The sequence below is a fragment of the Cuculus canorus genome, chromosome 2 (assembly GCF_017976375.1).
Source record: "Cuculus canorus isolate bCucCan1 chromosome 2, bCucCan1.pri, whole genome shotgun sequence".
Taxonomy (NCBI): domain Eukaryota; kingdom Metazoa; phylum Chordata; class Aves; order Cuculiformes; family Cuculidae; genus Cuculus; species Cuculus canorus.
Window position 1 is genome coordinate 41,481,255 of NC_071402.1, and position 20,423 is coordinate 41,501,677.

Consider the following 20,423-nt stretch of genomic DNA (forward strand, 5'->3'; position numbering starts at 1 on the left):
AAATTCAGAAACTTAATTAATTCACACAGCCAGAGATGACGGCAAGCAAACCCATGATCAGCCTCCTGTGGACCAGAGTAACCACTAAGGTTATGTTTGGGACAGTCATATTTGACACACCTCTGTATACACAGGATTAAGACTGCATTTCCCTCAACAGTGGATTAGTCACAATTTCTTTCCTCACTCTCAGATCATCAACCTTTAGGGGTTTTTTTTGTTCCTTACACTGGCACAATCTAGAGAAAGGCATGAGGAGCTGATTTCTCTTCCTCAGAGTAGCCCACAGCCTGGATGACTGAAATGAAGCAGCCCTCCAGCCACGTGCTCTTAACAACTAAGCTGTAACCAAAAAGGCATGCTTTTGAGCTACAATAGTTACTTTTCAGCCATCTATGTAAAGACAAACCCATGGATGTACATCAAGGAACACCTAGAATACATCAACAATATTTGAAGCCTAACAGACGAAGATCTAGAGGTGGCAAGACACCTAACCCAACCATGCAAAGGTGCCAAGCTCTTCTATATGAATAGCTGCAAGCCTGTGGATAGTGCTCTTAGATGCTTTTGTGGGAATGTGAGTGAAATGTAGATGTTTTTACCCATTTATAAAACCAGTAAAAAGTGCTCATGAGCAGAGCAGAAACATGGTATGGTCATTCTTCATTGTGGGAATGAAACATTTGATAAAACGCAGTGGTTAGAAGTTGAAACTAGAGAAACTCTGCCTAAAACTAAGGTCCCTGTTCAAAGATTCATAACCTACTTAGACATTTCCCCAGCATGAAACACAAAATGCAACTGAATCATCACCTACTGCACAAATGGTGCTGTGCATAGCACAGCATCATAGTGTGCTAACAATCGGATGACATGAATTTTAGCCTGTTTCTCAAGCCAGCTGTTTGCCACCAGTGACTCTGGAAGCCATCACGTGCTTGAGACCTTGTCTGCTCTAAATCAGATACACCTTTTGGAAAAGCAAGAAATAAATCTTGGGAAGTTCTACAGCATTTTGCAGGTCAGAATATCTCACTGCTCCCTTCTTTGCAAAAAGCTATAAGACAAATAGCATAGAAAATATACAGAGGAAACTAAACCAGACGCTCAAGGGAATTGTTACAGTCATCTAATAACTTTAAAAAAAAAAACTTCTAACAAAAATCTCTAATACAACCCTCCTCTACACCTCGTGACACAAAGTGTGCATTCTTCAAGTCAGAGATGCATCTATTTAATCACTGCAATGCAAGCAGCCCATAAGGAATCACATACTTGCATGGTCAGCATCAGTACCACCTCTGGCGGCACAACATTTGTCTTTGATATATACTAATCAGTGATAGCAGTGACTTCAGGCTGTACAGTGATTTCCTGCAACTCCTCCATAAATTGAAAGCCACGAAAAGTTTAGGACTCAGCACCTTATCAGATATTAAGACATGGTTAAAACAGGTTTTTTTTTAATAATGATGTATCAATTTGGCACTTAAAAAAAAATCTGCTGGCTTTGAATCTTCTAGAAGAACCTCCAAGCTGTCACTTTATGAAGGGACAGTATTAAAAACATGGAAATACTATACTACTCCCATTTCTAAATATATTAAAAGCAGTGCAAACAATAAATCACTTAATATAAGGTTCAAGTTTAAAACACCCCTCCTTCATCTGAACCCCCTTAAAAGTCTGAAGTTTGTACTTATGATACTTATGTTTTAAGCCAGCTGAGCTTTTTCTAATTACAAAGCCCTTATCCAGTAACACACCTGGTCAATGTCAGCATTCCGAGGTAGAAAATACACAATATTGTTGGTGATCTTCTTGGAGAGCCTAAAAATTTCAAATGTAGAAGCCAGTAAAGGAAAAAAGCAAGAATGGAAAAGGAGAAATTGCTTTATATTATTTCATTTTGAAAGGATGCCCCAAATTCAGTTATTACGCAATTAAATTATAGTTAGACTTCTGGGTGCGAGAGTAAGGTATTCTTCTGATATGCAGAAATTAGTATTGTCTTAAATGCAGAAACCGTATTTCACCATTATTGCCCTAGAAAGTAGAAAACCAACCCAAACACCTCACTTTTAAAGAAAATTTAACTGAACTACACTGAAGTATTTGAGAAATCTGAATTTAGTTTATAGCTAGTACATTGGTTTGACATTGTCTTCTAATCCATTTTTGTGGAATATCTCTCTCATATGCATAAAAAGATTTCCTTACTTCTACAAATATGGCTACATTTTAGCCAAAAAGGAAAAAATTGAGATTATTTTTGAGGAAAAAACTCACCATACTTCATATTTGATCAAACTATTATGCCAACACCTTCCCAGCTGCATTAATGCTCAATATTGCTGTTAATAAACTAGTATGTAATTTTATACATTTTATATTTATACATTAATTTTATACATTAATATTTTGCTTGCATTCTTCTGTGATTTCTCAAGTCATAGGCAGGATAGTTTGAGCAAGACATTTAAAATAAGATATAATCAATTAAAAAGCAGAATTAATAGCAAAGTAATAGCTCACATACCTAATTATTACCTATAGATACACATATCACATGGCTATGATTACTTCTGGTTATTTTAAATAAAATACAAAGGAGTCAAAACTATTGAATTAATGCTTTAAGATGCTACTACAACTCTCTGCAGTACTTTTTACTTTTAAGAATAACTATGACTTTTTTTAAAGCTAAAAATTGTAGAAAATATAGTTAATTTTAGGTGCTCAAAGTCATATAGCTGAGGTTGTGGGAGAAGGATGTGGTACATCTGGGACTTCAGCTGCTGGTCATATCACCCCCAGTGTGCCAACTGGACATGCAAATCCAAAGTCAGGAGAGGGAGAAGAAGGAAGAGAAAACTGCTCATAAACAAATAAAAATCACAATAACGTGTAACTTTGAAAGGATATCCATCTGGGCAAATCATGGTTTGGATATCGAAGATTTCAGCGGTGGCATAGTCAGGCCCACCCCAGGGCGGGCTGAGGAACACCACATCTGCTTGCAGGTCAGCAGCCAACACCATGAAGTCTCCACACACGAATTCTATCTGATCCGCCACACCATACACCTCAGCGTTGTTGCGCGCAAGAGTGAGTTTCTCAGGATCAATATCAATAGCAATCACTGCAAACAATGCAGAGTGCAAATGCACAGGTTAATGTGAACTGCGAATGTCATGCAACCAAAGGATGTTTCAGAATGAAGGCATTCTGTGCAACCACCAGATAAAATCAGATCTATAATTTACTGTTGTGCAGCGACTACTTCAGTTTTGCAGGGCATGGTAAACACAGAGCTACAGCTCCTCAGAAGGGAAAAACGTGGCTTTGCATGCCAGGAATAGAGATTCCAACAAGAGCAGAAAGGATGCATTTACAAATGAGCAAGGAAAACCACACAGCCAAGACTGGGAAGGCCCAGCTGCTATTCCTAAGCTGGGAAGCCTTGGCTTTTGGGCATCGTTCATCCACTATCATGACAACATTCCATCTCAGCTCAAGTAACGGACACCTAAGGCTGTCTGCCTAAGACGAAGATGAAGTCCTCCTAAACTTCAATCTTGGCGGGAGCCCAACAGCTTAACGTCAGTTAGAAACCTACTCTTCTCCTTTGTTCAAGATAGATATCTATCATGTGGCTGATCACACTGTTACTGAAAATCGAGTTGAAAAAAAAACCCAACACAGCACAAGAGAGATGATAAAATGGTAGTCCATAGTCATAGAATTAAAATTTAGGCTGTAAATACAAAAGCTAAGTGAAATATAGAAACTATTTATATGTGTATGTATTATATTATTCTATTGTATTTATATACGTGTATACATATTTCTATATGGATCATAGCCTACCAAATTTGGCACAGTAGAAGTTACCATTTGCCTTTACTCCAAAACATTAGATGAGTTGATATTTTACCAGAGCGTTTGATCGAGTAGAGGAGTATCAAGCAGTCAATGTTTTTCCAGAAAGCACTCTCATGATTCACTGCAGTGTCCTCCACTGGCAAGAGGAACTTACAGTAATATTAACTTATCGTCGCTTTTCTGTATTTGGTTCTGCTACACCCACAGGTGATCCTATTCAAGTGTTTTAAATACTATTAACATGTAACCCGCTTTTGAGTACAGATGTAGTATAACAACTGGGAAAAACAGCGGCTCTGTGGTGTGGCATCTGTGCAGGCTGGCACTGCAAACAGAACTCAATCTTTACCAGCAACCTTAAGAGCACCCGATAGATTAGTTACTATGCCATGTAAAATAAGTCACTGCTACAACACAAATGCAACTCTGACTTAAAACAGAAAAGCAGCTTTATAGGTCCTTTTTAAAAACAGAAATGTTTTATATTGTGAGTCTGATGAAGCAAAAAGGCTTCTGTTGCTTCAGAAGCACTGAAAAAAAACAGTGAACAAAATGCACGCGCGAAGTTTTAGGGAAAAAGACTGAAGACACAAAACAACGCACTATACAGAACACCTACTCACCTCTTTTTGAGGTCAATGCAAACTGAATAGCGTTTCCTCCAACCCCACAGAATGCATCCACTATGATATCACAGTTGAATGACTGACTGACCCGGACAGCAATATGCTCAGCTATTTTCTCAGGAGTAACAGAAAACCAACCCTCTGCAAAGGAAAGGGAAGAAATCTATTTTTGCCTCTTATTTCAAGGTCACGTAAGTAAAAACAACCAAACCCCTGCTCCTCCAATGAAGGTTTAGTGTTAATCCCAACAATTCTGGCTTAGCGCATTTGACCAGGAAAATACAGGCTTTGAAGATGATAAATTCTGGTCAGTCCAGCAATTCGCTAAGACAACAAAGTCTGACTGAAGAGAAAACATATGCTTGAATGTCAGTGGTGGCTTTGTTGAACTTGGTGCTGAGGATTCTGTCTTATCAAGGACAAATCCACTGAGACAGCTACAAAAAACTATGCATCACAATTGTGCTCTGTTACAAATAAAACCAGAAGTACATTCTCTCCTGTCTAACACGTTGTTTTCTTTACAGCAAAATATCTGGTCTGCCAAATAATACGCACGTTTCCGTGGGAAAATATTAAAGGTGAACGAGGCTTACAAAACCAACAAACTCAATACAAAACAAAAAAAAAGCAGTAATCCAAATTTCTCATTTACCTATAAATTTAAGATTTGGAGGTATTTTACATGCAAACATAGAAAAAAGTAGCCTTGACAGTAACTGCAGAAAAGTCAGAGCAAAACATAACAAAACTAGATCCATAAGCATATTCTGAAGTATCATAAAATTATTTAATAAAATGATAAAGAAAAATGTCACCGAGTTTCAAAAAAGTCCTGATCACGCATCATTCGGGTATAGTACAATCTTTGGCAAATGTCAGGACTAACACAGACAGGGGTGTCCCATGCTAGAAGCTCTACAGAAGTCCAAGTTTGCCTGCCCACTGAGGGACTGAATTTACCCAAAGGTGCAAATGCACACTCAGTAAAGCTCCTCTTATAAGCAAATCAGTGAATTGCAAGAAGGGCCATGGGTCTGGATATATCTCACACCAAGTCAGTGAACTCTGTACTAAACACACCTCTGTCTAGTTTAATCCCCTCATCAAACCGAGAGAACAGCCGGTAGCGTTGTGCCCAATACTTGGCCAACTCTGGATCACCAGCAATCTCGGCAGGTATACCGTGCAGTGCAATTTTATTCCTTCTCCTCCTTTTTTTCTCCTTCTTCTTTGCAGTAATTTTTTCATCTACAACTGGAAGACACTGAAAAAGTTAACAATTACTGTTCTTGTAGGCTAGGAATACAATCAGTAAAGTTAACATATAAAATGTTCAAGTTTAACAACACTGCTAAATGCCCTTTATTACAGTTTGTCAGATTATAAAGATCACTTGTTTAAGTTAACACTATTCCCTTGATATATAGAATATTTTTTTTATCTGTCAGTACCTGTCACTGTCCTAAAAATCATAGGACTTCACACATTATTTAGAGATCTTAACAGACTAGCCATCATCTTCAACTAAAGGCAATAAACTATGTAGTGAGCAAACAAGTGGATCAGGAACCAATTTAATGCTCAAACATAAATAATGAGTAAACCACAACATAGGCAAGAGCTTTGCAGTAAAAATCTAATATAACCAAGTTACTGTGGAAAGGATTAAACTATATGCAGAAACCTGAATATTCCTCTGGTTTCCTTTGTTTTCAGTGATTTTAACAGCACATGGTACCCAAAGCTCAGCAGTGTGCATCCAAGAACCCCAAACCCGACAGTCTGTGCACCTGCCTGAAGTAAATCACTCTCAGGGGAAAACGAATGTGAATTGGAGACCTGTTAGATCATGTCTAGGATCAAACCCGACTGTTACAGATAAACAATAGCTGTTTATTTATGAAGAAATACTGCCAATGTTAAAAATAAGACCTGGGATTCTGGTGCTCCAGTAATAAGCTCCTTCCACTAGCACAGTTCTTAACTGGTCTCATGGACCAAAGGGGTTTCTTTGGATAAACAGAATAAATAGATACCATACACAACTGTATTTGGGAACGCAGTATTAAATTTCAGTGCCAATTAATTCCCATTTGTGGGAAACTGATGTACCTTGGCTGACATTTTCTGTCTCTGGCTGGAGATAATCGGGAATATCCAGAGACACTAGTTGTCGCCCACAGCCATGCTCCTGCCCCCCTACACCCTGCTCATCAGTGCTGCTCGCTGCCACATCCTGCACTTCTTCCTCAAGGTTATTCCCTTCAGTCTCACAACTGGCCACACTGGAAGATGGTGGTGGGTTCTGGTTTTCAGCATTCAGTGTCGCAGTTTGTGTGGCAGTAGCGCTTTCCTGATCCTCTGAGTCGCTGCTCCGGGATGATGCCTCTGCTTTACCCTGAGGGGAGGCTGAATGGGATGTGGCTTCCTCTTCGGGTTTATTAACCTGCTTCAGGAACTTCTCCACCTGCAATTGTCAAATATCACAGATGACTAGAAAGGTATTGTTAGCCAGCTACAAACAGCACAGTTTAAGATCACTAGAACTCAAAAGCACCTGCCACGCATGCAGTCTCCACCACATGTATTTTGAAAAAAGTAGAATATCCACTTTCAAAAAACATTCTGGAGGGTATGGAAGTCCTTAATTCTGCTCCCTTTTTAAAGCAAGCTTTCTTTGGGAACTAGACTCTATCTACATGCAAAAGAGACACTCCACAAAATCAACTGTTAAAGACACTAAATCACTCTTGAGTAATATTTGAAATATAAACAGTCGGATTGGCTGCAGTGCAGGTGACAAAGACTACTACTTTTTAATTCACTATAATATCTTTTCCTTGATCTGCACTGACAGAAGCTGTACTCTGCCTTGCAGGTTAGCATGACGAAGTAAAATTAACTTCATTTATTAGTTGCCTCATCTCCAAGATGTGCCAAATGGTGCATGTGCTACAGGGTTCTGCTGCACAGTAGAGAACTCAACAGTGTATCCTAATCAACACGCAGATGCTAGTCCAAACTCTTCAAAGGCGCAAGCAGATGCTCACTTTTATGTTTTGGTTGCTCTGAGCAGTGCTAGATCTCGAGCACGTCTTCAACAGAAGGTCTGAGGAAATTTATAACTTTTTTATCCCTATAGATAATTAAAGTTGCTCTCAAACTATACTGACTTCAGATACAGGATGGCAATGGTCAAGCCTTCAATCAAAAATTATATCAATGGGCCTGAAGTTCGATACAATATGTGCCGCCACAACCAGAAAGCAATGTTTTGCACTCAGGTGTTAGGCAATGCCAAGCATCCCAGAAGGCAGCAAAGTAATATTGAAAATCTGAAGTAACAGATTTTACAGAGACTTGACTAAGAAAAGAAATCTGCAAAGAACAAGTTTTTCTATTCATTACTAATCTCCGAGTTACCAAAAAAAAAAAAAAAAAGTATTTAAGCATAAAGTTACAGATGAAAATAAATGCAGGTAGAGCTATAAGTAAAAAAAAGATGACAAATTACTAAGAATATGGAGTTGCATAAAATACACTAATCTATACAAAGGCTGTTCTCTCACTGTTGAAACGCCAGCACTAACAAAAGACCTCAAATGCATTTTAAAAGCACAGATACCATAGAAACCTACACACACCTCTAAAGGAAAGATGCACCTAGATGTTAGGAATGACTTTCACATAATGTCGTCATCAAGCTTGCATTCCTTTTGATAGATTGCCAAGAGTCCACCAATGCCTTTCCATATCCACCCTAACCTAACTACTTTTCACCTTAAGCAGGAAAACAAAAAAAAGGAAGAATAAAGAGCAGCAGACTGACACTTAAAAAAACCCCACCTACTCTGGGCAATTACTTTTTTTTCATTTTCAGAATTCAACAAAAGCTAAGGAAACAGATTAAATTATGAATCACAGCAAAACTAATAATTAAACCTACCTTCCTCAAAGTTTTACTTTTTTTGAAAGACATTTCAGATTCCTCTGTAAAGAAGATGTGTGTGTTTTTGCTCTTCCTTGGTTTACGCATATCTAAGAATTTGGACTTCAGTTTTGCTTTTTCCTCCAAGTACTGCACACTTCGGTGGGTGAAATCTGGCATTCCATCATACCTGAAAGAAAACAACAACAACAACAAAAAAAGGAATTAATTGGCTAATTTCAAGTCTAGAAGCCTCAAAACGAATGCTTATGTCTACAGATGATTCAGAATAAATTATTTCTTTACGAGACCTTTGCTTCACTCTTAAAAAAAACATGTCACTGGATGTAGCTGCAAAACAATGGACCTTTATGAAAACTTTAACGTATTTTTAATTGAACATTTTTACTAAAATTATTTTCTTATTTTTAATTTTTTTTCCTGTAATAGGTTTATAACTTTATAACTTTAAGTGGAAACAATTTCCCAGATCAGTCTGAAAAACAGGAAACGAAAATTGATTAATACAAGAAAGCATCTTTTTGGTGGTTGTAAAGAACCTCCAAAACAGCCACTTTCATCTGCTGGCAAATGCAATCTAAAAAACAAAAGAAAAAAGATGGGCAATTCACTTAAATAGCTTTTACAAAGTAGGACAGAGATTGGCAACTACAAAACACACTCCTCTCTGAAACACTTATATATGCATACATATATATGTACTAACCAACTTGCATCTTGCAGAAAGCCTAGACCTAAGCTACCACAGTCCACCTGTGCCTTATGATGTTACTTCTACAGCAGTGAACACCAAATCTTTAGGTTACATGACCAATGACGAAATATCACAGGTCAATAACCCGGCAAAACTTCATGAATACTTTAGTAGTCTAAAGTGACCTTATTTCCAACGTGAAACAGCTATAAATACTTATTTAAGATCACAGGACTCCAAACTGAGCGGACTACTTGTCGTCAGAATCTTTAAATATACCTAATTTAGGCACCTGACCTGCCATTTAACATCTACACAACTGCAAATACCTTAATGAGTCACAATTCAGTTTCAAACACTTTTCCTTCTTCTTTAATTAGCCTCTGTAACTTTGCATCTCTCGCTAGCCAAAGGATGATAGTTTTATGAAGAGCAAAGACTAATTTTGGGAATCATCTTCAAAAGTTTAACAGAATGGAAATGGAGGCGAACGGTCTGTTTGAATAAAAACAAAGAGAGCTGACTTGCTATGAAGAAACCCCAAGTTCCTTATGATCAATTACTTTTGTCCTGTGCCACATTTGAAACCCAAAACAGAGCAGGTTTCCTCAGGATCTTCCACTGGGTTCTCATCCACGTCTAGTTCGTGGCTAGAAAAAAAGCAGATGACAAAGTTACTTATTGTAAAAAACTGCTCTTATTTTACAGATATACCACTAAAACTCGCATACTGAAAATATCTGAATGTGCATTTCAGTAAGTCTTTCCACACGCTACTAATACCAAACAAGGCAAATAACACCAGCCTATTCATATGCATAAGCATATACTTTTTTTTTTTTTAAAAACTATTCAAGGGACCCATGTCATTCTTTTGGGGTTATAATATTCCAACTATTCTGAATGACCTCTCAAAATATTTAATATCAAGCCCTACATGGAACCGGTTAAGAGAGTGTTTGTTCACCCTATTACCAAATTAGCATCATCATCTATTATATCATCTATTATTAATCCTAGGGCGAGAGCAAATTATTTATACAAAACCAAAGCTGCAAGATTAGCAGATGATAATGCCAACCACCCCTTCACCTTTGAGTCTGTAAATGTATTACAGAGGCAAGAGCTACACTATCATCTTTGAGATTATAAATTTTTTGAAAAGAAAGAAAGACTGTGACAAGGCAGAGATTACCTATTTTATGATTGCCATAGCACTGAACACTTTACTGGCAGCATACAATTCAGTTGAACAATACAAATTATTTACTATGGTTGTTGTGTTGTCTAAACTAATTAGACTTATCTAAGAAAGATGTCCTCTTGAGTTTAACAATCTTGTATATTCCAGTGGCACAAGAATAGTATGATCAACTTGCACAGTCGTCAAGGTTCTACACTGTTTTCATAGAGCAGAAGACAAGAAACACTACTGCTTGTTGCCAGATAAAAGTGATAAGCAGTGCGAGAAGACTGGTTTTGTACAGAGTTTTAACTCACAATCTCAATCAAATAGATAGCTACTGTAAATCTGGGGGCTTCTGGACCCGGGCTTCTTGAGAAAAAAGCTTGTCTGAATTTCATGACTTGCCTTCTCTTGACTTTGGCAGGTCTGTATTCAGGAGGCTCTTCATCCTCATCCTCATCTTGGTTATGAAGCAGCAATTGTTCTTTGTCCTTTGAATTCAAGCTACTTGATTCCTGTGAACCTAAAAAAAGACAGATGAGATCATGTCTTCCTTCTGTATAAATTAATTCCTTATATTTCTGTCCCCAAAGTATGTCTACAGCTACAGTTAGATTGTCTTACATAACTGAAGCTGACAAGTAAGACACAAGTGCCAAATACACATATCTCTACCTGTCTGTCTTTGAGGGACAACATACCACACAAACTTCCAGTATTAGTTTCACTGCAGAGTTAATAATCTTAAGTGGGACCAACCCTCAATTATCTCAGCTCCCACAGAAAAATAAAATGCCTACAAGGCACAAATTCAACACAGTTTCTTCCTTGTTCATACATTGTTTCCATTTCATTAACTATGCAAAGATATTCACATAAATTTAATGAGAGGATTCCAACACTCCTCTCATTTCTTGCTGAAAAGGAGATTTTCCTTTTAACTCCATTCCAACTCTACTGTGTGATCAAAATGGGACCACACCTGCTACTTCCATCCTTAGAAAGTCACTAGCAGTGGACTTGGAGGTGTCCTATCAAAATGAAGGCTTGAGATGCTGACACTTAACTCCTGCTTCACCTCTCCTCTACAGCAGGAGAAACCACACAACAGCCAGGAAAGCCAGTTCACTTAGAGCGAACACTGGCAGGAAGAACTGGCAAACAAGAAGGCTCTCTCCTTTCTCTGCACGCTGAACTGGCTGGCAAAAAAGTCTCCAGCCTAGCCTTGCACCTTCCTCACAGAAGCTCTTCCAGTAGTGTAAGGCACAGCCACTGGCTTTCACAGTACTACTGCATTACCTGGCACTTTCAGCTGTTAGCACTTGCTGTGAATTTATGAACTCAGGGTTGTAAAGATTACTGAAGCCTAATCAATAACTTAATGCTGGAAAGGACTTCTGAAAGATGCCTGGTCCACAGTACACCAAACCAAGAGTTTATTTTCAAGTATGGCATTTTTAGACATAAGACACCCCACCCCACTTAGCCCCAGAATTACTTTGTTTTCTCCTCAAAAAGCTTTTCTTAAAATTTGTCAGATTCACGAGAACATCAATTTGAGTTTTCATTCCTTTCAGACTATCAGCAAAAAGACATACCAGCTGAATGATACAGCTGCAGCACCACTTCTGACATAAATAAATAAATAAACACACACACACTAACAGTGCGCTCTCGCCACTTTCAGTAGCACATATGAGGATTTATGAAATATGTATTCTGTTAAAATCAATTCTGTCTGAAAAACACATTCAATATATAGGTGGGAGAGGAGAGAGATCATCCAGAGAAGCAGAGGGTAGAAAAAGAAATCAAGTATGCAATCATTCCACAAAATAACTTGACTGACTTCTTAAAAATGACATAATACAGATACGCCCTTGTTTTTTTACATACAACCACCTATAGAGAAATTCTGTATTTTGTATTACCTGATTGGTTAACACTTTTATTTTCAGAAGAAGTGCTCCTTTTCCTGGTTCCTCCATCACAGGGCTCTTTCTGGCTTTCACTGTCAGATGAATGATGCTCTTGAGGACAGTGGTGGGCAACTGTTGGAGCTGCACTGCTCTGCTCCACTTCCTCCAAATTCAGATTTAAATTACAAATCCCAGATATTATATCACCATGGGGTTCAGTACTTGACAGGAGTGTTCCCTCACTTCTGGTGTTAGAGGCAAACAGCTCCAAGCTCAGCCCTTCACTTGTGCTAACCAAGCCCATTTCTCCTGAAAGACCCGTATCCTGGATAACCTCACTAGGTTCCACACTGTCACCATGTGAGCTCTCAGTAGTCCACCCTTGATTTGTCCAGTACTGAAACTGTTCCCAGTAATACCAATACAGTTCACTATAATGTTGCTCCCACTCTTCCTTAATGCTTGGACTATTCCAAGGCTCAGAGGTTGCTGTGGTCTCAGATGATGACATCCCTTGATGCTTTTCCAGCCAGCTTTGCCAGAGAAGGCCTTCTCCATACTCATTCCAGTACTTCTCCCATTTTTCTTTAAGTTCGCTGGGTAAAGCCTCATTTGCAAGACTTTCTGAACTTTCACAGTACTCTTCAGTTACAACCTGCGGTTTGTTGCTCTTCTCATGGTGCTCTGTAGCTAGGGCTGGTTCACCAGTAACAGACTGGATGTGACCACCACCAGCTCGATCCAGAAGTTCCTGCCCTGTTTTATCCTCATGTTTTTGCTGTAACTCTTTTTTCTTCTTCTTTTTCTTTTTCATAACCTTCATGTTACTCCTCTTTCTGTGATTTTCTGTTGCCTAAAACATAATGGAAAAACATACTTAAAAGTCCACAATGTATATGCAGTCTTTTCTTGTCCTCTCTCCAAGCACACTTCTCTTTCCATTGTAACCCTCCCTCTCACTGCAACCCTGCTGTTAGCTTTCTCCCCACAAAAGGCTGTAGGCTTTATGGGTCTGATAGGGCCCCACTGCATAACCTTGGCTGACATTTCTGAGAAGTTGTGAGAAAGAGCTGTGAGAGTCTACAGAAAGATGCACACAAAAAAAGGCAGAATCTACAGACAGAAGTAGGGCCACTGAAAGGAAAGTCATTAGTAGCTCAAGGATTCAGAAGGAGAGACATCAACATGAAACACTATAAAATCCTTAAGGGACGTTAGTCAGTAACTGAGGGGTCACTGAGTTGAGCTCAACAGTAAAACAGTATCTCAGTAACATCAAGGACCTGTTTTAGGGGGTCATGGAGACTCCCCCTTACTGTCACCTGGCATCTGCCTGGCCAGCAAACACTGCTCCTTAGGGTAGGGAACATCTAACAGTCAGCATAACAGAATGTTAAATCCTTGCTATCTCTGGGTGCTTTAAACAAAAAAGCATCACTTTATACTCATAAGCTCTGCACATCCTATAGCTGAATTTCTGTATGACTGAAGACACTGACCCAAGAGAGGCGTGTAATATTCTTTCCATCCCAAACTGATCTCCAAGCCGGCTAACAGAAACACAAGGAAACAGCCTCCTCTCCAAGAAGGCGGGACTTCAAATTGTGCAATACAACTGTTTCACTTGTTACAACAAACTCAGATTACTACAATTGCCTAGTGGAACAGAAGACAGAAACCTGTTACTGAAAAGGAAACACTAAGGCAACCTGTTGCTTTCATCCAATACAACTCCATTTGCCTCCGTGGGGCTTCCTGTGCTTACAGGCATATATCAGATAAAAACATCCAAGTTATTCTATCAAATATATCTTCCAAATTTTTTCATAGATTGCCAAATTAATATTGACAGGTAAAAAGAGCAGCGGTGATAAGGGACTACAACACGCATGTGCAAAAGACTGAAATGTACCGATATCAGTCCAAATGTCCCATCGGTAGCAATCCCTAGTTTTGTTGCACTGAAAATGCATAAGGTGGACTATAAAGAACTTCGGTTCAGAGAACAAGCATTAATCTTTCATTCAAATCCCTCATAATGTCATGTTCATACATGCAGCACAAAGAACAGTGCTTACCAGTAATCTAGTAAAAACACGCATCACTTTCTCATTCCACTCATTTGCAGTATTACTACATAGCAATAAAAAAATTGCATGTATACTTTGGGCTTGAAGTCAGACGTCTGTAAGGTCTATTTACATGTCAGGAATTAAAATCACATACAAGTCTCTCCTATTTATTTACAAATTAATCAGGTCAAAACCATACAGTACTCTCCACAGAAGTACTCTCACACTGCCTGGGAGGTCTATATTCCATAAAGCAGGCAATGTGGATAACTCATTGTCTTGTTCTTATTTGTGAACAACTTTAGTCTTCCTCTAAAGCCCAGATGGTCCCCATGGGAAACAGAGCACCCAAGCCTCACTCCCACGCTTTGGAATAGCCCGGCTTTATCAGCTGCAAGGGAGATCTGAGAAACTAGCTTTTTATATTATTATCTAAAGCTAAATGGTTGAAGCAGAAGATGTGAACACACATGCTCAGACTGGACTGTACTAGCTATCCTGATGCAAAGCATCAATAACCATGGCTGTTTTAAACTAGCTCTCTCTAGTGGCAAAATAAATACAGATATGAAAGCATAAAGCGCAATCTGACTGTTTAGTAAAACTGGCAGGCGGATTTCACAAACGGCACAGGCCATGGTGCTGTACATTGTTACAAGTATGTGAGGCAGGCACCTTAAAGCCAGCTCTGATGCATTTCCATGAACTGTAGCCTCAAAAATCACTGAGGAGCGGACACCGTGCTTTGGGTCTGAAAACACAAAGTAAGCAGAACAAATAAAGCAAATAAAGATTTACCACAAAGTCCCTGTGAGCTGACTGCCCACCAAACCGAAGAGGCAATCCCATACTCTTCATAAGCTCAGCCTCCGAATCCAGTTCAACTTCTTCCAGGTCAAGAGAATCAGTATCCACCTTTAATGTCACATCGCTACAATGTTTCTCCTCTTCAGATGCCTGCTCCTCTCCTATTAACAAATTATATTAAGTGAATATAATCTGATACCACAACGCAACAGAACAGCCTACAAAGATTAGGAGAACTGCCCCTTAAGCTTCATTTTCTATTTAAATTTTTCATTGTAAGCATCTTATTTTCTGCATAACTAACAGTAGGAACCAAAATCTAACTTTGACAGCCAAAACATTGCACTGGCACTGGCTGGGATAGAGTCAACTTTCCTCATATCAGCTGTTATGGGGTGCTATGTTTTGGATCTGTGGCTAGAAGAGTGTGGATAACTACCAATGTTTTGGCTATTGCTGCGCAGTGCTTGCACAACATCACATCCTTCTCTCTTCCCTACTCTGCCCTCCGTAGCAAGGAGGCTGGTGTGGGCAAGAGATCAGGAGGGGATACAGCTGGGACTGCTGACCCAAACTGTCTGAAGTCAATACCGTACAATGTGAGGCTCAGCAATAAAAAATGGGGTATGGGGTGTGGGTGTTTGGGGTCAAGTCACCACAAATATTCACCTCAATAACATGGAGAGCAAAATAAAACAATGTCCAGCAAACAACAGAAAAAAATGGTATTAGGAAAATAAAATTCTTTACAGGACTCCTTTGGCATATATCAAGCTTAATATACCAGAAACTGCTGGTTTTGTTACAAATCTTTCAAAAATACACTAACAAAGATAATATGATTTTACAAAAATGTAATGTGTGAACTACAGAACATAATTACCTTAGAAATAACTGATGAACTATCAAAACACTGCTTGCATCTCTATCAAATTTTTAATCAACATCATATGTATATAAAAAGACTAATACCACTGAGAAAGAAGGCACTCTATACTGACGAAACTGATGAAATACTAAAGCTCTTCACGCAGCTGATAAAACTGAAAATGTTAAGATCTATTTGTTTTGGTCATATTTTTTTTACTGCCATATTATCAAATAGCACAAGACTTTCTGGTTTTAACTGATTACTCTCACAATTCAGTCACACATGCATGCACAAAAACATGGTTTACATCCACGTTCACTGTATTCACACTACCTCCATCTAACCTGTGCTATTCATTCACAGCTTTTAAGGACACTCCTTTCTGTTCAGACTCCTTCCTTTCAAAACAAGCTATTATATGATGCTGGAGTTAGCAAGACAGCAATGGAAAAATAAGATAGCAAAATAATTATGTTCAGACAGGCACATGTGTGGAATTTGGGAGGATGGAGCAAGATACTAGTGTTGAATTTACCAGAGCATACAACACGATTGTTCCTAAAATACAAGGAAGTAGGGAGAGACTTACTCCTCTGATGCTCTTCCTATGACTCCTTATGTACATGCAAATCATGATTTTCCCTATTACGGACAGTGTTTCTCTACTTCTGGCCCAGCAGATTATCACAAGCACAGAATGGTTTGGGTTGGAAGGGACCTTAAAGATCATTCAGTTCCAATCTCCCTGCCGTGGTCCAGGACACCTCCCACCAGACCAGGCTGTTCAAGGCCCCATCCAACCTGGCCTTGAACACTTCCAGGGAGGGGGCATCCACAACTTCCCTGGGCAACCTGTGCCACTGCCTTACCACCCCATAAGGAAAAATTTCTTCCTTACGTCTAATCTAAATCTTACCCTTTCCAATTTTAAGCCATTCCCCCTCATCCTATCACTACATGATCTTGTAAAAAGTCTCTCCCCAGCTTTCTTGCAGCCCCCTTTAGGCACTGGAAGGCTGCTCTAAGGTCTCCCAGGAGCCTTCTCTTCTCCAGGCTGAACAACCCCAACTCTCTCACAGCCTGTCCTCATAGCAGAGATGCTCCTGCCCTCTGATTATCTCCGTGACCCTCCTCTGGACCTTTTCCAAGAGTTCCATAGTATCATAGTACAGTTAAGGTTGGAAGGGACCTTAAGAGATCATCTAGTTCTATTCTAGTTCCAACACCCTGACATGGGCAGGGACATCCCACTAGATCAGGCTGCTCAAAGCCCCATCCAGCCTGGCCTTGGACACCTCCAGGGATGGGGCAGCCACAACCTCCCTGGGCAACACGTGACAGTGTCTCACCACTCCCATCGTGAAGAAATTCTTCCTAAACTCTAGTCTAAATCTGCCCCTCTCCAGTTTATATACATTCCCCCCGGGTCCTATCCCCACAAGCCTTCATGAACAGCCTCTCCCCAGTGTTTGTGTAGGCCCCTTTCAGGTACTGGAAGGTCGCTAAAAGATCCATATCCTTCTTATGTTGAGGATTCCAGAACTGGACACAATACTCCAGATGAGGTCTCATGTGTGAAGAATAGAGGGGCAGAATCACTTTCCTCGATCTGCTGGCCACACTTCTTTTGATGCAGCCCAGGATACAGTTGGCCGCCTGGGCTGTGAGCACACACTGCCAGCTCATATCAAACTTCTCATCAATCAGCACCTCCAGGGCCTTCTCTGCAGGGTTGCCCTCAATCACGTCACCCCACATCCTGTATTTGAAACCATGGATTGCCCTGATCCAGGTGTAGCACCTTGAACTTGGCCCTGTTGAACCCCATGAGGTTCACACAGTCCCACTTCTCCAGGTTGTCTAGGTCCCTCTGGATGACATCCTGCCCTTCTGGCATGACAAACGCACCACTCTGCTTGGTGTCATCTGCAAACTTGCTGAGATCCAACTGTCTATATCATTGACGAAAATATTAAATAGCAGAGGCAGCAAAGCAGTATTATTCCCAGGCAAACATCCAGTATTTGCTGGCCATTCATTACATGATTAATTTTGAGCTAGGGAAATTAAAATTATGATTTTAGAGCAGGTCAGGCTGATCAGCTGTAAGCTGATCAGCTCTGTGCCTCAGGTGGATATTATGTGATCTGGTAGCTCTGTCTGAACAGGAATAAGAATCACACCTGGCTTGACACAAAATTCCACATTAAGATTACAATAACTTGAAAATTATACAAGTGCTAAGTTATTACTCGTATCCATCCCCATAAAAGAAGTACTGAAAAACAAACGAGAAAGAACAAAACTATGGGTTAGCAGTTATACTGTCCTACTGTACCTTAAATAAACACACATAACACATTTAAAGTATAACTGCACATCATATCACTTCTTATTATCTTACCTGTACTGTCATTGCTATCTTTCACATAAAATCCTTTTAATCCCAGTTTATACAATTTTCGATCTCTGTAAAAAGGAAGAGACATATTGATGCAAAAGATCATCATTCGAACAATTATTTTTATAGTAAAACCAATCACTTAGTGAAACAATCTCCCCAGGAATGGGATAAGACTTCCCATTGCCGGAGGCTTCAAGATGTGATTGGACATGGTGCTAGATACCCTCATCTAGGCTCCCTTTCCCACCGAATGCTGACCCAAGTGATCTTTCAAGGTCCCTTCCCATCTGCGCTGCTTTGTGATTCTAAACACACAACGCAAAATTCCCTGTTATATTGTTCTAATAAAAAATATAAGACAAGGAACTACTGGAGAGAATCCAGCAGAGGACCATGAGGGTGATTAGGGGACTGGAGCATCTCTTATGAAAAAAGGCTGGGTCTGTTTAGCCTGGAAAAGATTGAGGGGGGAATCTTATTAATGCTAATAAATATCTAAACAGTGGATGTCAAGAGGATGGGGCCAGACTCTTCAGTGGTGTCCAGCACCAAGACAAGGAGCAACGGGCACAAACTGGAACACAGCAAGTTCCACTTGAACATGAGGAAAAACTTCTTTACTATGAAGGTGATGGAACACTGGAACAGGCTGTGGAGTCTCCTGCTCTGGAGATAACCAAAATCCAGGGAAGCTGTGGAGTCTCCTGCTCTGGAGATATTCAAAACCCTCCCAGACATGTTCCTGTGCCACTTGCTGTAGGTGAACCTGCTTTTAGCAGTGGGATTTGACTAGAGGATTGGGGAGGGTCTTGTGGTGACAAGATTACGGGCAACAGCTACAAACTGGAGAGGGGCAGATTTAGACTAGACGTAAGGAAGAATTTCTTCACCATAAGAGTGGTGAGGCAGTGGCACAGGTTGCCCAGAGCAGTTGTGGCTGCCCCACCCCTGGAGGTGCTCAAGGCCAGGTTGGATGGGGCCTTGGGCAGCCTGATCTAGTGGGATGTCCATGCCCATGGCAGGGGGGTTGGAACTGTAAGGTCCCTTCCAACCCAAACTATTGGGTTCTAGACGATCTCTAGAGGACCCTTCCAACTCAAATCACTCTGTGACTGTGAGATATGAAAAAAGCCGCATTTTATAGCGCGACACGAAAAGCCCATATGAGAGATATTCAGAAAAATATGATACTCCTACAAAAAATACCCGAGAATTAAATTTTTGGCCCACAAACCACCTTGCTTAAGTGTTTCACTCCAAAACTGCAACTATTCCAACCACCATTCAACGCTGGAAGCGCCTTATCTCTGCGAGCGCCTCCGGTAAACACCGGCCGCTTTAACACCAACAATTCCGTGGTGACAGCCACAACCTCTTCTCCCAAAACACACAGCCCGAGAACAGCATCTCTCACCCCCCCTCCCTCGCCAGGATCTTCGGCTCGAGGAGGCTCCAAGTCCCTCTACATCAGTTTTGGGAGAGAACGGCAAAGGAGACGGAGGACGCCCGGCCTCGGAGGAGCAGGAGCGCGGGTGCCGAGCCCCGCACAGCACAGAGGGACCCTTTAGTAAACAACAGAGCCTACACGGACCCTCGAGTTAACAACACATCCTGCAGGGACCCTCTCGTTAACAACACTGCCCACGGGGACCCTTCTCCGCCCCTCTCCCCGCGCTCCCCCCGCGGACTCACTCGACGAAGGCGCGGGAGCAGAGGCAGAGGATACCGCGGGAGGGCCCCGCACTCAGCAGCAGCTCCGCCACCAGCCGACCCCGCGGGTCCGGCACCATCGCGGCGGGTCAGCGCGCGCCGCGTGCAGCTCCTCCCCTCCTCCCCCGCCCGCCTGCCTTCCGCCGGAAGTGCCGCGAGACGCACCGCCCTGCACCGCCTGCCTGACGGAGGGGGGCGGCGTAAGTCGCTCTGAGCCGAGCCCAGAGCTGAGCCGAGTGGAGCGTGCGCAGACCCTCAGCCGAGCCGCGAGCCGAGCCGAGCCGAGGCGAGCTC

The 20,423-nt window shown here is 40.8% G+C and overlaps 1 protein-coding gene across 3 annotated transcripts in view; it reads right to left on the minus strand.

Moving 5' to 3' along the window:
• The window catches only part of TGS1 (trimethylguanosine synthase 1), a 30,583-nt gene extending 10,336 nt beyond the window's left edge, over positions 1-20,247 (minus strand). For 2 of the 3 annotated variants that reach the window (XR_008448741.1, XM_054059736.1), the window contains exons 1-12: positions 20,112-20,247; positions 18,420-18,484; positions 15,136-15,305; positions 12,278-13,118; positions 10,752-10,869; positions 9,724-9,810; positions 8,464-8,635; positions 6,630-6,984; positions 5,598-5,771; positions 4,512-4,655; positions 2,927-3,145; positions 1,770-1,846 (exon numbers count right to left, since the gene is read on the minus strand). Coding sequence is in view for 2 of the 3 variants with exons in the window: in XM_054059736.1 (XP_053915711.1) it covers positions 1,770-1,846; positions 2,927-3,145; positions 4,512-4,655; positions 5,598-5,771; positions 6,630-6,984; positions 8,464-8,635; positions 9,724-9,810; positions 10,752-10,869; positions 12,278-13,118; positions 15,136-15,305; positions 18,420-18,484; positions 20,112-20,209 (2,520 nt within the window). In the remaining variant the exon portion in view is untranslated. The remainder of the gene's footprint in view (positions 1-1,769; positions 1,847-2,926; positions 3,146-4,511; positions 4,656-5,597; positions 5,772-6,629; positions 6,985-8,463; positions 8,636-9,723; positions 9,811-10,751; positions 10,870-12,277; positions 13,119-15,135; positions 15,306-18,419; positions 18,485-20,111) is intronic. The other variant, XM_054059737.1, reaches the window with a different exon arrangement.
• Positions 20,248-20,423: the final 176 nt, after the last annotated feature.